Source organism: Pogona vitticeps, chromosome 3 (assembly GCF_051106095.1).
Source record: "Pogona vitticeps strain Pit_001003342236 chromosome 3, PviZW2.1, whole genome shotgun sequence".
In the NCBI taxonomy this organism is placed as follows: domain Eukaryota; kingdom Metazoa; phylum Chordata; class Lepidosauria; order Squamata; family Agamidae; genus Pogona; species Pogona vitticeps.
In genome coordinates, this window is record NC_135785.1 from 173,335,347 (window position 1) to 173,351,960 (window position 16,614).

The 16,614-nt window shown below is 40.8% G+C and overlaps 1 protein-coding gene across 15 annotated transcripts in view; it reads left to right on the top strand.

The window, feature by feature from the left end:
* The window catches only part of INPP4A (inositol polyphosphate-4-phosphatase type I A), a 117,126-nt gene that overhangs the window by 75,705 nt on the left and 24,807 nt on the right, over positions 1 to 16,614 (top strand). For 4 of the 15 annotated variants that reach the window (XM_020809566.3, XM_020809562.3, XM_020809565.3 and 1 more), the window contains exons 14-17: positions 5,684 to 5,701; positions 10,810 to 10,993; positions 11,978 to 12,196; positions 13,226 to 13,517. In XM_020809566.3, coding sequence (XP_020665225.3) covers positions 5,684 to 5,701; positions 10,810 to 10,993; positions 11,978 to 12,196; positions 13,226 to 13,517 — 713 coding nt within the window. The remainder of the gene's footprint in view (positions 1 to 5,683; positions 5,702 to 10,809; positions 10,994 to 11,977; positions 12,197 to 13,225; positions 13,518 to 16,614) is intronic. The other 11 variants (XM_020809571.3, XM_078390333.1, XM_020809568.3 and 8 more) reach the window with 3 other exon arrangements.

The following is a 16,614-nucleotide window of genomic DNA, read 5'->3' on the forward strand; positions in this document are numbered from 1 at the left end:
ACCCACCCCCCACGGAGCGGGGGGGGTGTTTAAAATCGCCAGCTTCTGAGTGTGTTTGGAGGCTTATCAAGCTTCCAAACATTCCCAGAACCTGGCGATTTCGCCAGGGCTGGCCCCGTGGGGGGTGAGGGGAGGGTGGCAAGGGTCCTGGGAGGCTCCCTTGGACCCTTGCCACCCTCCACCCACCCCCCCATGGGACCAGGGGGGGTAAAATCGCCAGGTTCTGGGAGTGTTTGGAGGCTCCCCAAGCCTCCAAACACTCCCAGAAGCTGGCGATTTTTCCCTCCCTGGCCCCGTGGGGGTGGGTGGGGGGAGGGTGACATGGGTCCAAGGGAGGGTCCCTTGGACCCTTGCCACCCTCCACCCACCCACCCCCACGGAGCGGGGTTTTTTTAAAATCGCCAGCTTCTGAGTGTGTTTGGAGGCTTATCAAGCTTCCAAACACTCCCAGAACCTGGCGATTTCGCCAGGGCTGGCCCCGTGGGGGGGTGGGGGGGAGGGTGGCAAGGGTCCTGGGAGGCTCCCTTGGACCCTTGCCACCCTCCACCCACCCCCCATGGGACCGGGGGGGGTAAAATCGCCAGGTTCTGGGAGTGTTTTGAGGCTTGGGAAGCCTCAAAACACTCCCAGAACCTGGCGATTTTGCCAGTGCTGGCCGGTGCGTGGGTGGGAGGAGCGTCACAAGGATCTGAGTGAGCTCCCAGGACCCTTGCGACGTTCCCCCCACCTGGAAGCTGGCGATTTCGCCGGTGCTGGCCCCGTGGGGGCGTGGGGGAGCCTCGCAAGGGTCCTGGAAGGCTCACCCGGACCCTTGCGACGCTCCCCCCCACGGGGCCAGCAGCGACGAAATTGCTGCATTCACACCATTAGACGCACTGACTTCCCCACCCACATTTTGGAGGGGGGAAAGTGCGTCTTATGGTGCAAAAAATACGGTATATTCTCATGGTTTGACCTTCTGGTAAGGGTACTTGATTCCCAGGTGAAATTTTTTACAGACTGACATACTGATGTCTGGACATGTTATAATGCAAAGGGTTTCACCTATATAAGAGAAAAGAAAGGGCGGGGTTCAGACACACTTAGAGTTTTCCAAATGATTCAGAAATGAATCATTCTACCACTAGTTTGTAGTCCTGGTAGTCAGAATCATGTTGAGTACAGTGGAGATGGGGTTGCTTTTTGTGTAGTTTATCTCTTTTCCATAGAAAACCATCAAATGGCTTTTGTTGGTTACATCAAAAACCCGACAAGATGCCACATGGATGTGGAGGGCATACATGTAGAGATTCATTTTCAAGAGCCACTTTCCTTGACAGAAGCTTAATTTAAATATGCCTCTGTTATCAACCTATGGATGATTTCCCATACTTCCCCATCAATGCTTGTGGTGGACCCACATTGTGATTATGATAACTTGAATTCCTAGCCATTGGTGGCATTTTAGCTGTGTGACATATTCGAGATTGGTACTCATGCTGTCACCAGAGTCTACATACCACTTAAGTTAGGCTCCAGCATAATTCGTGTAGCAGGGATCTTAACAAATACGTGCAAGCAGTGAAAATGATGTGTTCCCATTAGATGTATATCCAAGATACTTGATGTTTTTAATCAGTTAAAAAAACACAAATTTCAAGCTATTCTTAATTCATCTTAGGCTTCTAAATACCTTAATATACATATTATTTCATGAATTTATTGTTTTTTAAACAACTGTGGGATCAATTATGTCTTCTTACTGCTTGATGTACAAAAATGATGCCGGCATGTGGGAAATTGTCAATGGGCGAGGTTAGTTTTTTTTTTAAAAAAATCCCTCTGTTGGTCTAAGTGCTCTGCTGTACATTAAAATCAGGCATAGCATTCCTGAGCAGCAGAAGACAGCTCAATAAACAAAATATGTTTAGGATGTTGTTTCCAGTTCCTCCATCATTTTAGTTTCATGTCTTAAGCATTTGTCATCCTCCTTTTATGTCCTATTTTTATATTTGTTTAGATATTTGCCTTAATAGGATAATATTTGTTACCCTATTGGTGCTTTTGTAAGGTTTGAATAACTTGCCACAGATAAATGCAGCTAATTGACCAAGTGCCTGCACATCTTTGGAGCACAGTCAGGTATGTGAAGATACACATAACTGACATGTGTCGCAGCATGTCATCAATTAGCAGCAGCAAGTTATGCAATGTTTATGCAAACTTCAATAGGATTCTGGCTGTTATCATGCACAGTCCTAAATATAAAACTGCTGAATTTTGTAATGTATCAGTTTTTATAATAGCTAGGGAATAAAATCCAGATCTGCCAAATGAAGAACCCAAATGTAAGTGTACTGTCGCAGAGTGTTTGTTTAGAAGAGAATCATCCATCTGTTCTTTCCAGGTTTTTTTTAAAGCCATGTAGAACATCAGTTGCAACTACTGTATTTTTTAAATTGGTGTAATACTTCTCATAAACCAGGCACAGACGTCTCTTTCCAGCTTGTCTTTGTGACAACCGGAAGTTATAAGCCCTCTTAACATTTCTACTTTATCCCACTACTTAGTGTAGTAAATCACAACTGGAGTAGGCTTGCTGAATTGGTGTGGATTTATTGAGTCAACCCTTCAGTAAGTTCAATGGGCCTACTCTAGTTGTGACTTACGATGATGAGAAACAAGATTTCAGCCATTGTTCATGATCTGCCCAAGGCTTCCAATAGGTTTCCTCAGCTGAGATGAGGTTTGAGCTCAAGTGTCCCCAATCTCAGCTGATCAAGTAAAGATGTCACCTGTTCCTGCATTTGTATTGTATCCACGGCAATGTGGCCTTTTCCTGATTTTTCCTGAACTGTGGAAGATGCCATAGAATGGTCAATCAGGGCATCAACTGAATACCAACATGAGTTCTCAGACAATATGGACTGTTAAAACCAGACAAGAAGTACTGCATGCTAAGGAAAACATCCACAAGGAAAAACTATTAATTTGACTTTAATTTGGCTAAAATTGGCTGTGCCTGGTGGTTTTAATAAATTCCTAATCCCAACTCTGCTAGAGGCATTTTATGCTCCTGGGCTATATTCCCCCCCCTCCAGCCAAATGAGAATTATTGAATTTCAGAAAGGCAGAAAGGAGGAAAGAGATGGGCTCAGATTGCTGGACTGTCCTTTGCTTTCAGAGATGGGCCATAAACTCCAAAGTGGCTTGAAACCATCCCCATTCCCCCCACCCCATAAGCCACCTATGAATTAATTGCAACCATCTCCAACTAAGAAGCTAGTTTGGCCTCACCGTCAGCCATATAACTTTTGGACTTTAATAACATAATTTAATTTTGAAGCTACCAACAAGAAGTTGGTGCACAGCCTTGAAGAAGATGATTTATCATTGAAAGCTTGCTGTTTGTTTTTTGCTTTTGCTTTTTTGTTTTATATTCTTAATGATTGAATAAAGATATCACTTGTTCCTGCATTTGTAATGCCAGCTGAGTTTCCTTTCCTGATACACCCCCTTCAGACATTAGAGCTTTCAAAACAGTGGTGTGGTTCTACTGCTCCCTTTAGCTTGCCAGTGTGTCTGCGTAATTAGTTGCTACTTTTCAGTCTGCCCACTGCCTTAATCCTTGTCTCTTTTTTGGAGGAAAAAGTGACCTAAATTAAAGCAGCAGCAGCAGCAAGAGTCTGGGGGCAGCTGCTGAAAAGGCCATTTGTCTACAAACCATGCTTCTTACCTCCTTGAGGAATGGCTCAGGAGGGCCCTCTGGCTAGATCTTAATTGCTGGGTAGGTTTATATGGAAAGAGGCGGCCCTTCAGGTATCCAGGGCCCAAGCCATTTAGGGCTTTATACGTCAAAACAAGCCCTTTGAGTTGGGCCCGGGCAGCAACTGGTAGCCAATGTAATTTGAACAGAATCAGCCTGATGTGTTCCGTAGCAGCCCCACCACTCACCAGCTGCGCAGCTCAATTCTGAACCAGTTGCAGCGGCTGGACCATCTTCAAAGGCAGCCCCATGTACATAGCATGGAGTAATCTATATGGCAGACCTGGGCAAAGTGCGGCCCGAGGACCGCATATGGCCCATAAGCCGCTCCTGTCCGGCCCGCCGGTCCTCACTCCAGTCTGGTGTTCAAGCACTTGTTCAAGCCCAAGACAGACTGGATTTCTCTCAATGAACAAGTTGAACATCAAAACCATTTATAGCTTTTTGTCTAAAGTTGACCAGTTGCTTATCTTAAACATACCACAAAAAACCTCTTTAGTATTTGTGAAGATTAACAAGTTTAAAAATAAAAACAATCATAACATCACTGTTTCATTTTATTTTTAAGTAAAGTTGGTTCGGACCCCAAACACAGTTCAGGTTTTTCATGTGGCCATACTAGACATAGCCTTAATTGCTCAACCCTGCTATAGGGGATGTTATCAGTGCATGTGTAACTGTCATGAGACTCTGCTCGTCCAGGTAGGGCTGTAGCTGGTATAATTTCCACAACTGAGGGAAGGTGCCCCTGGCCACCGAATCCACCTGGGCTTCCAGAGTTAGACTCGGGTCCAGGAGCACCCTCAAGCTGTGGGTAGATCTTGTAGATCTTGGCTCTAAATTTTTATTTGTCTTGTCTTCTCACAACAGTCCTTTAAATGCTTGCAGTGGCTGGATAGAACATGGGCACAGTAGACTTGTAAAAATGTCCTAATAGGCTGTGTCAGCATTTCATAACTGAGAGGATGAGTAAGGAAGCAATATAATCCATTGCCTTTCCTTCTTCATTCCTTTCTCTTCTCATCTCCAACACTCCTCATCCGCTGGAAACGCCCTGGTCACAGCAAAGGGGTGGGCTTGCCTCATCTGCAGAGGAGTTACTAGGTAAAATTTCTTTAGGTCAGGATTCAACAAATAATGGAAATGTACTCAAGAACTTGACTGTATACACCTCATGGGTTTTGTGGTTTTAAAATTCCCTCCTCCCCTCCCCTTTGAACAGCAGCCACTTATATTGTATCCAAATAGTTTCTTCAGGGCTCATCCAAAAAATGGCATTTGTTCCATAGCTTCTGAAATAAAGCAAAAAAAGGAAAAGGTGGTGTGGTCTCCAAGATTACACAAGTGTATGAATGGGTGATGCATTTTATTGGACCACTGAGGGGTTATGCCAAGCCTGAAGAAGAGAATTTTCTCCTTGAAAGCTTACAGTTTGTTTTGTAGTGTTCCAATAAAATATATCAGCCACTCTTACATTTCTGAAATAATCTGGTACTAAGAGGAACAAACAGCCATCTGGAAAAGCCCTCACTGACAAAAGCAGTTTGCTGTGTGGTGTGGAAAATGAATACAGGATACCCATCCCTGCTGTACATACGGGAAGAATTGTGTATTTGTTTGGATCCCCGCCATAGATTTTTGTCCTTCCCAACTGAAGTATTATTTGTGCATTTTGCTTGCTGTCAGATTTCCTTGTGTAATGTATAACTTGCCCCTTGTGTCGATATAGTTTTAAAAAAAATCTATGGGCCGCTAGTCATCTACCATTCTACATTTACTATAATTTTGTTTTGCTTACAAGTTTAATAATATGTACAAACTTTATTGGAAACTATTAAAACAAATAACATTTATCTAATATTGCTTTGCTTTGTTTTCTTTATTTGGTATTTGCTAACAAATAATGGCTAATTTTCCTTTGGTTTTTGTTTTTTTTAGCAGTTATGAGGAATGTTGGTGAGTTTTCTGTTTCTGAGTTTGGGAATAGAGTTTTGATCTTGTTTGAAGCAAAATATGGCGTGTTAATGTTATAAAGCTTATTAATTTTCTTTTCTTGCTTGATGCTTCATGTCTTGGCTTCTGCTAATGTTGCTTATTTAATGAATATTTATTGAAATAGACTGTATGAATGAAACTGTCCTTTCCACCTGGGTTGTTTGCTTTGTCAATGAACAGCTAACATTTATAAATCAGCTTTTTAGAACATTAAGGAACAATTTAATTGGAATGCACCAGCTGGCTAATGTAGCTCCCTTTTGTTAGAAGCCAGAAATACTCCAGATACTGATGAGGCCTATGTTCTTGCTAGGCATTAACGACACATTATAATGTCCATAGTTTTAATAAATATTTTAATGATATGGTGGCAAATGATGGGATCATGGTGGTAGTAGGGAGAATCCCTTGATTCATAGCTAGTGTGGTTGAAATCATACTACTGTATTTAGCCTGGAAAGCCCCAGCCTTATTTCTCAAAATATGTGGGATTTGTTGCATCATTGGTCTAGGTAGAAGCATTCCAACTATAGGTAGAAGTATTCCACTTCCACTATATTGTCACACTACAAATCAGATCCTAGAATCAGCTCTGAGCTTTGGGCTGTAGTTCATACTAGGTCCTGATAGCCCAGTGGCTCTGTTACTTTTCTTGTGGGTACCTCAGACATGATAGTTGCAGATGCTTGGGTACACACCTATAGCTCCCATGTCAGTAAAGGCTATCTCACTGAGTTATTTGGAGAAATTACATCCATTCATAAAGAGGAATTTGTGCAGAGGTCTTTTCCCATCAGAATGTGCAAACCTGTACGTAGATCTGGTCTAGAATTAGACTCTGATTTGATAGCTAAGCTTGCACTTCTGCTAAAGATTAAACTGTATTCCTGTGGGGTAACACGGGTAGGTGTATAGGACTTTTTTTGAAAGACTGAAAATCTAAAGAAACTAAAGAGTTGTTTTCCAAGCCATTTGGACAAAGGAATAATGTTACCTGATTTGGTCATCTGGGCATTACAAGAGCTACAAATTCAAATGAATAATCAGTGTTAGTCTATTTAATCAAAACATACACTAGGAACATTATCCACAAAGTTAGCTTTATAAAACCTTTTATAAAACCTTGCAGATTTTTCTCTGAAATTACTAAAGCTTGATTAAGTTCCAAAAAGTAACTCATTATATAAATTATTACAGAGTCCAAAACCCCAATACATTGCTATTAATACTGAAAGATGAAAAATTATAATACCTCACTGGCTGAAATCCTGTTGCTTTGTGTAACAAATTAAGGCATAATTTTCACGTTTTCCTAGCTAGCAAGTAAAGAATGGCCACCGCTATTCCTGGGTCTGTGTGCACCTGCTCACTTGGATTGGTGTGTACTTGAGAATCCATTGAAGACTCTTTAGTTGTCCACCAAAGAAGAGTAAAAGCTACGCCTTTTGTTTCTCAAGGCAACAGGATTTTAGCCACTACATTACTCATTACAGCATGTTGATTTTTGCTTTCCTGTCCCTTTGAGGGGGGTAGGGGGAATGAGATGAAGAAGAAGGTGATGTAAATTTTGAAAAATTCCATTCAAAATTCTTCAAAAACACACTTTAAATTGACTTTTAAAGTAGCTGGCAACGTTACTCTTAACAAAAGCAAATGGCAGGTTGTTCCCATTAGGAACCTTATGTTTAAAATACAGGCATTACGTTTACTGCCAGGTTGCCAGCAACAGATGATAGCTGTTCATTTTGGAGATAAGTTGCGGGAAGCAGATGTGTATTAAATTCATGCCAGAGCTTGGAAATAACACGTTAGAATGGAAGTATTATTACATTTGTTACTTTTGGGGGCAGTGCCAGAAAAGAGGCTTTTAAAATTTTAATGTTTATAATGCCAATCTGGGTACTTCCTATACAGAGGGCACATATCATTGCACATTCTCATTTTCAAAAATGAAAGGGACCTATACTTCTCTTCCACAGTTAAATTCATACCAGTAGTCTGACCTTGGTCCTCTAAATAGATTTGGACTGTAGTAGCCAAAAGCCTTTGTTACAATTGACAAAAGCATGTGGCATTTTCAGGGGTCCTGGGAGTTAATACTCTAAGGTCACCAACACTGAAAAATGTTGTTTTGTTAAAGTACGTACTGCCCATTTCCAGTTGCATTTTGCCAGCACAACACTATGAGAAAGGGAGATCAAAAGTAAAGATCAAAACCGATTTGGCCTTGGAGATCCTGCTACCCAATCCAAGCTGGCTTCTGAAGTCATAGTAGTCAATTTCTGTTGCACCCAAATCTGCTCAAAAGCACTGTTCAGTTTTCCATAGCTAATTTAAAAAAATTCTTTTTTTGGGGGGGGGGCTATAAAAACCAGCAGGCTTTCTGCAACATGATGCTGGGATGATTTGCAGGGTGTCTCCCCTAAAGACTTTTCTAAACTGGAGAAGGGAGAGGCAACTGGCCACGCCACAGGTGGCTGCAGTATTGCCTGTTGGAATAAAATGAACACACAATGAAATAATTACTGATGTTAAAATAAAAAAGAAGCCTATTGGTGTAAGCAGGGATTTTTCTTCCTCCCCATAGTAAAGGAGCTGTGCAGGCGAGCTACTGGACTGGCAACCACAGACAAGCAAGCTACCATATTATGGAATTATTTTTTTTCTGGCCAGTTCAGCGGTACTGCAACCCAATATAAATTTAGTTCTAGATGGAAGAAATAGTCCTTTCTTTTTTGTTATGTGGAACGACATACCCCTTCTGCAGAGGGCAAGACCAACTGACACTTCAATTACCATGTTAACAGTTTAACAGGTTAAATGTTTTTGCTTTTCAGTGTAAATTCCAACAAATTAATTGTCCAATTTCTAACACGTCTACTGATTAAGTTTTAAACCTGTTTTTCCAAGCTCTGTTCATGCTATCAAATGATTTAGTCCCTCTCATCGGATCAATAGATTTGCTTACTTGCTTTTTTTGATATGAGTGCCACAAGAACATGTGGTTGCATGTATTTTGTTGCCAATTATATTATAATTCTGCATGTAATCTCCTGTATAATTTAAGTAAAATGTTGTAAATAAATCCAGATAATTGTTGAGGCAATTGATAAGTGCCTACCCCTCGTAAGGAACAAGATAATTCAAAACAGATACTGTCCTTAAAATAGATGATGCAGAGAATAGGAAATGATCCAAATAATATAAGAATCATTACAGTGAACTCTTCCGTGCCAACTGAATTTCTAGGTACTTATAACACTTGTGTATCATACTTGAGCATCACTGATGTTTAGAAAATATTTTATCTCAATCAGTTGTTTCTAAAATCTTTGTAAACAACTTCCCAATTTTTGTGTTTAGATCCCAGATTGGCAGACATTTCAGAGCCTTTTGCTTTGATCGAGAGATGTTTGCTCCCCCACACACACACACTGTCAACAGTATCACTCTTGAACAGCACTTAACTATTTTGTCCTTGTAGTTGCTTCTGAAAACCTAACATGTTTTCACTTTATCACTCATGGGCCAGTGCCCAGTGATGCTAGTGCAAGGTCTGTTGCACCAACAGAAATGAATATCTTTTGTTTTAGTGCAAGGGAAGGATTGATCCAGCACACTTTTTCACTGAACGGTGGGGTTGCCCCATGTGGTCCCACATCATGTGCACTGTTTCTTGTGCTCATTCTTGCTCAGCCCTAAAACCCAATGCAAGCATACTAGTTGAAGGGTTTTGTGCTTTTATGTTCTGCTAGCACCATAGTGGGTATGGGCTGTGATGTGAAAAACATTTTTAACGGATATTATTTTTAAAGGCATATTATTTTCAAATTCATGTGTCCACCTAATATGACACTTATTTGAACTGAAGTGCAACGATTGGTTCAATAGAGTACTCTTTCTTCTTAGTCTTCGCACAGGGATACACTCACTTGATGGTGCTGGCCATTGCACAGAACAAGTTTCTAATTGGTTCTGTAATTAAAACAATTTGAAGATCCTGTCTTCCAATCGTTTTAATGACAGAACCGGTCAAAACTTGTTCAGTGCAAAAGACCAGTTTGTCCCCTTGGGCTACCTATACTGCCCTTTCTCCCCCCTCTAACATGAAATGACACTGCCCTTTAAACCAAGCTTATGTGTTCCTGAGATCCAGCAAGCCAAAAGCACTCCAGCAAACTGGCTCTCCCATTCAGTGTTGCCACCTGTTTGGAACTAACGGGTTGCACTTGGTTGGTTCTGTGTTTGCACAGATTGTTGCAGATTGTGCAAGCTTGGCTTGGACTAAACCAGGGTCCTCAGACTTTTAAGATTTATTTTTATTGCAGCCAAATTAAGCTTCAGTATTCTGAAACAAAGAAAAAAGTAGTGACTTTTTTTCTGAATGATGCACCACTAAACCAGCTAGAGCAAAGATGGGTGACATCTTTTTCCTACTGAGGACCACATTCTCTTGAAGGTGTTCTGCTGGGGGCCACATGTAGGCAGCGGGCAGGGATAAAGCAAAGAAATAAAGTAGCTCCCCTCTCTCTCCTCCCATCTCTTTCTCTGTCTCTCCCTCCTTCTCTCCCTTCCCCCCCACCTAGTGATCACTTAACAGAGGGCTTTTGGCAATAGGTCAGTGACCACATGAGATTAGACTGTGGGGTGGTTTTAAAACAAATGAGCAGGATATAAGTTTGAGTGAAAAAAAATATTATGCTTAGGACTCTGGACTGGGCTAAGTGAGATTTGCAGACTCTTCCTTGCAGTTCTGCTCTCACATCCTGATTGCTGTCCACTGTTCTTGGGCATTCGTCTCTCTTGCGTGTGATTTCTGAGCACGTGGCATGCACAAGTTGTATATCTACCTTCAGAGACTTTCATTCATTGCGGAACAGCACCTTGGTGGTAATCTTACTTGTGTCCTGTTGGCCTTGTCTGATCTGGTAGTTAATCTGAAGCAACTATTGCCTGCAGTGTCTTTCTTTCTTTCTTTCTTTTTTTAAAGCATGAATTGAAAAAAGGGCGGCTACAATGCCCACCTTTCAGATAAAAGTTTGAAACCAATCCCTTTTTGCTATCCCCAGTGCTTCTACTGCCTCCCAGTCGATAGTGTACATACCACAAGATATTGTTCGAGCAAAGGAGATTATTGCACAGATCAATACCCTGAAAACTCAAGTGAGTTACTATGCAGAAAGACTCTCCAGAGCAGCTAAGGACAGATCGGCCAATGGGCTTGAAAGAACACTTGCCATTCTGGCAGATAAGGTATGGAATAGGATCAGCTGTCCCTTTGGCCTATTTTCGTTCCTCCCAAATTAACTGAGAATATGTCCTTGAATATCCAGCCATTCTTACTATAAGAGACCTCCTTGCCCTGGAGGCTTCCGTAAGCCTAGTGAGGGTTCTGAGGAAGTTCTGATGACCTTTTTCTGATGATTATTTGAGTTACCTTCACTGGCCAGTATTCTCAACACATGTGATGTCAATGTATGCATTCATCTGATTTTTTTAAAAAGCCATGTTGTTATACAATGCAACTTGCTCTAAATCCTACCGCTAGTGTGGGCCAGAAAAAAATTACAAAATGGAAGTGACTGCAGTTCCATTGAGATTTTTTTCACCTCTGCTCTGTGACCAGAATGTGGTATCTGTGGCTCGTATGAAATCCAGTCTTGGAGATCTTGGTGATAATATGGGCAAATAAAAGGCTGTTCTTTGAAGTGTCTGTTAAAATAGGCTGATTAAAATGTTCAGTAGGAAGGTCTATAGCATCAGTCTTGTGTCTGGATATCCTGTGAGCCTGAGTAATGCTCATGGCGTCAACACAAACATTATCAGGGCAATAAGCCCCATGGCACAGTGGTTAAACTGCAGTACTGCGGTCAAGCCTCTGCTCACGAGCAGAGTTTAATCCTGATGGGTCCAGATAGCCAGCTCAAGGTTGACTCAGCTTTCCATCCTTCTGAAGTCAGTAAAATGAGTACCCAGCTTGCTGGTGGGCAAGTTGCTGTTTGCATAATTATGCTGTTAACTGCCCAGAGACTACTCTAGCATTGTGGGGTAGTATGTAAGTCAAAACAACAATGCTCCCTATCTTCCATCTAGTTAGCCAAGTGGGTTTTACATGATATTGCTCTAAAATAAATGCAAGCCTAGATAAAGTTCATGATGAAAAAATAGACAAAGAAACTGTTGAAAAATAAAGCAAACTTATGAATATTATGTGCTGTTCTCACTTTTCCCCCCTAGACACGGCAGCTTGTCACCGTCTGTGATTGCAAGTTGCTGGCAAATTCAATACATGCACTGAATGCCGCAAGACCAGATTATATCGCCTCAAAGGCCTCTCCGACCTCCACAGAGGAAGAACAAGTGGTGCTAAGGAATGACCAAGACACACTGGTGGCCAGGTGGACAGGAAGAAATAGCCGATCTTCTCTGCAAGTGGACTGGCACGAAGAAGAATGGGTAGGGTTTTCCTTTGAACTTCAGGGTTTGATTCCTATGTTGCTGCAGTTCCAGCTTCAAAAGCCTTGTGGAGAATACAGCTTCAGTGTGAATACAGCTTGTTGGGTGAAAGACTGTAAAAGATTTTTTTGAAGCTGCTTGTCCAAAAAAGTGATTGAAAAATAACAATGTAGCAGTACTTCTCTTCATTTTACATGGGTATTTTCTCTCTCTCTCTCTGCTCTATTACCAAAATTTCATTTCTGCAAACCATGCATGAAATTCTAGGGTTTTCTCCAAATATTTGTAAAAATGTGATTCTCTATTTGAAATTGCTTGCAAAAATTGAGTAGTAAGATTAATGCTCATATGATATCCAAACCTTTTCTATAGATTTTTCAAAATCTCTGTGGCTGTAGCAGCTTTGATAAAAACCATTCAGCTGAGCTACAGTTAGCTTCATAATGTTGATTAATTTGCATTTAATAAAAGATGTATTTGCTAATAAAAATAGTCCTAAGGAGGCTATTCTCTGATTAGTTTTTCCAGCAAAATGCAACTGACCTGCAACAGCTTAGTTTTTGTTGGTATGAAATAGTTCCTTTTCCCCCATGATTTTCTCTAAATACTTATAAAATGTGTTTCCCTCTCTCCATTTGAAGTTGCATGTAAAAATGGATCCGTAAGCTCAGTGTGATTTTTCATACCTCTACAGAGTTATGTTCTTTATTGGGTAGCACAACTTCACTAACAGCATGCAGTGGGTGAATGAAACTGCAGTTCTGTCGTCTTGGGAAATGATGTTGGGTTCTCTCTTCCCCCTCCCCCCATGTTGCTAAGTTCCAATGGCTGGAATAGACTTTGAAGGACTCTTTATCTGGTACATATCTCAACTTCCTTTTAGGGCATGCTGATAAAATTTGCTACCATGGGTCAGTGCTAGCTTCTATAGAACGCACATTAATTTAAAAGATGGTTGCTTCTCCTATGCCTTAATTGAAAAAAAAAGTCATTAAAACATTGATTCATATGTTTGTTTTTCCTTTTCAGGAAAAGGTCTGGATAAATGTGGACAAAAGTCTTGAATGCATTATCCAGAGAGTAGACAAACTCCTCCTGAAAGAACGATTACAGAGTGATAGCTGTGAAGATGTTTTCCAATGTGACACCACCAGTTCTAGCAAGAAAGGTAAACGGGGTGCCCGTGCATACTGGATAAAGCCAAATGGCACCTTAAATGCCACCTCAGCATCTTCATCACCCCCACCATCGTCATCATTGTCATCATCATCTCCATCTCCATCCATTCCATCCTGTGCATGCCATTCTCCCCAAATCACAAGTGCGTATGATTGCCATGGTTTCTTCCTGTTGCTTTATTGCTCTGCTTTGCAATATTTCTTAGCTTTGTCTTCATCTTGTGCCATTCAAGTTCTTTTTTCCTTAATATGACGGGAGCCTTTCACAGATTATAGCGCTATTGTGGGAGCTGTTTTTCTGTGGCTCTTCTTCAGCTGCTGCTATAACAAATCAAGGCCTTGCACCGTGTAGGCATAGAACACCGAGCATCAGCTCTTCCTGTGGATGTTACAGGTGTGTGCTTAGCTGGCAGCCTGTTACCAAATCAGAGTAATGGATCAAACAGGCAGGTGCTTTGCCTTAGAAGATAGCAGAGGGCTCAGACAACATTGTTCTGGACATATTGGGACAGTGGAAGGTACATCAGTTCAATTCAACCTAATGTGACAAAGCAGTGACAATGTGAGATGGATCAGAATGCTCCTAAATGCTGTCTGAAGATTGTTTTTATTAGCATTTCCTTGATTTCTCAATGTTGTTGATTAGACAGTAAAAGGCACAGTAAAATTGCTCATGTCTGATCCCCTTTCTCTTCTAAGCATTTGTGGCTTATGATGCAAGCAGGATATGTTTGTGTACATGCACATATGTGTGTATGTGTGCACTTGTGTACACACTTCATCTCATCATTTCAGAGTGATGGGCCTCCCTCTGTTTGGATCTTGGGCCACCTGTGACTTTTGGGGCACAGTGATCATCTCTCCAGATGTAGATTGTAGAAAGTTTTCAATCCTTGCACCATAACTGATCTGTTTCTACAAGCATTTGAGAAGTGGGAGCAGATTCTCATATTTATCATTCACTGAATCAGTTTAATTTTATATAGCAATTTCCCTAAGGGCTCCAAGCACTTTGTTTTTGAAAACCTAAAACGTGGGGTGGTGTTTTGTTCCCTGTGTTACAGGTGGATGGGTTAAAAGGCTCAGCTGAGTGGGGCCTGGTTTTAAGCTACCCAAAAAAGTATCTAGCTGAGTAGAGATGTTCATCAGGAATCTCCTGGATCTTTACCACTGTACTGCATTGTCATTCAGGGGATTGGGTGTGCTATATTTCTGCACTTCTGGTTTCCGCTGTTGATAAATGTAGGGCCTGTGAACTTCTTCCATCTGAGTGGGCTGCTTCTGTTTCACCCGGTTGACGTCAGGGTATTCTTTGTAGGGCCATGTACCTCTATTTGGGAGTGAAGGCAGTGGATCTTAGGATACTTCTCACACACAGTGAGGAACGTGTGAAGCCACAGCTAGCTATATCTTTAGGTGACAGTGTTCGGTCTTCAAGTAAATGTGGCCCACCTGATGTTCTTGACATGGAATTCCCATCAACCCTAGCCAGCATTGCCACTGATGAGGAATTATGGGAGTTCCCATCCAAAATATCTGAAGGGACACAGTTGCCCTTCCGTACTTTAGGCCTTGCATATCCTTTTGTGTTTTGGCTTGCCTTTATTATTATTATTTTTTTATTTTTGTAAAAAGAAAGGTTAAATGAGATTATGATGCTAGGCTGGCTTGTGTATTCCATGTCCAATGCTGTCTCTCGAGTCAGCCACAATTTTTGGAGTAATATGCCATTCAGATTTTAGGTGCAGATCTAACGAGCCTGAAAGCCAAATCAAAAGTTGTTTTTGACAATTAACCTGTATGTTAACATGAACAATTTACATCGGGGATGGGCCACTGTTATCCCTCCGGATGGTGTTCAGCCACAGCTCCTGGCGTTCTGCATCATTGGCTATAGTGACTGGAGATGATAGTGGAGATGTAGCTCAACAATGACTGGAGGGATACAAGCTGCCAGTCATTGGTTTACCTGCTTATGTTAGAAGAAGAAACTTGTATTTGTGCTTTATGGGGTGGTGTGACTTGAAATAGAAGATAATCTTTGGAGTTGCCTAAATTCCTTCCCCCAAAGTAAGCAGTTAAATGCACAAATAACCTGCCAAAGAGTGGGAGTGATGGAGCTCTTAAGTACAAGTTCAATTACATATTAATCAAGTAGCAACCTTGATGAATATTTCAAAAAGAAACCAACCGAGCAACCCAGAATTTATTTATTTATTTATTTTTATTTCTGTAGAGAAAATGCTGTATTGAAAAGGGAGAACATTTTGGTAACAGAAGACAAAGAGAGGGATGTTCACACATGATGCTAGTTGCGTGTGCCACCTACATATATATGCATCCTCTAAACATAGTCTGATTATTTTTTAGATGTGTGTACACTAATATTTAAAGATGCATGTGCATTTTTATATGATGTGCCTGTGCAATACGTTTGTTACAGAAACACAAGTAGAACACTAGGATGTGTCTAGGAAAACTGTAAATGGTGGAGCCATCCTGCCAAATCATAGCTCATGATCTACAGAGAGATGTGTCAAAACTGAATTATTCCTTAGCATAAAAGTGAGAAATTGCTGCATTCCATGTGCATACATGACATTTCAAAATAATTATTAAAACAATATGATCCAGAAACTGATTGAAAGTGTCTTTCTCACTCTGTCTCTTCATTACACTTCCTATTTTGTGTGTTCGTGATTTCACAGTCATTTCACAGCTGATATTTTTGTAGTGCAATGGTTTAAAAGTAAAATTTTATCTCATAATGTTAAATAACTGAAATTTTATATTTTAAAGTGTGAAGTCTAGAACTTACATGTTTGTGATGTGTTGAGCCTTCAGACTTCTACCTATTTAGTCATTTATTCCACATATACAAGCTGAATGTGTGTTGATTATTATGAAATGACTTCGTTAATGCAAAAACTAATGATGCTTCTACTGTCTGCAGATACACAACAGAATTTTAAAAACTGTATTTCATAGGAGGAGTATGTAAGAATGTGGGCAAAATCTTCTGGGCCAAGGGATGACTAAAAACAAAAAGTACTGCCATTTTCTATGTCATTTGGGGGTCGAAGAATAAATTTAACCTAATCCATCCACTGTCTGTTTTATATCATTGTACTGTTGAGAAAAGCATAGCATTTTTTTTTAAATGTGGGAAACAGTCTCTGTGAATCTATGTAATATTTCCTGATACTTATTGGCTGAGAACCATTGAAATTATGAATCAAC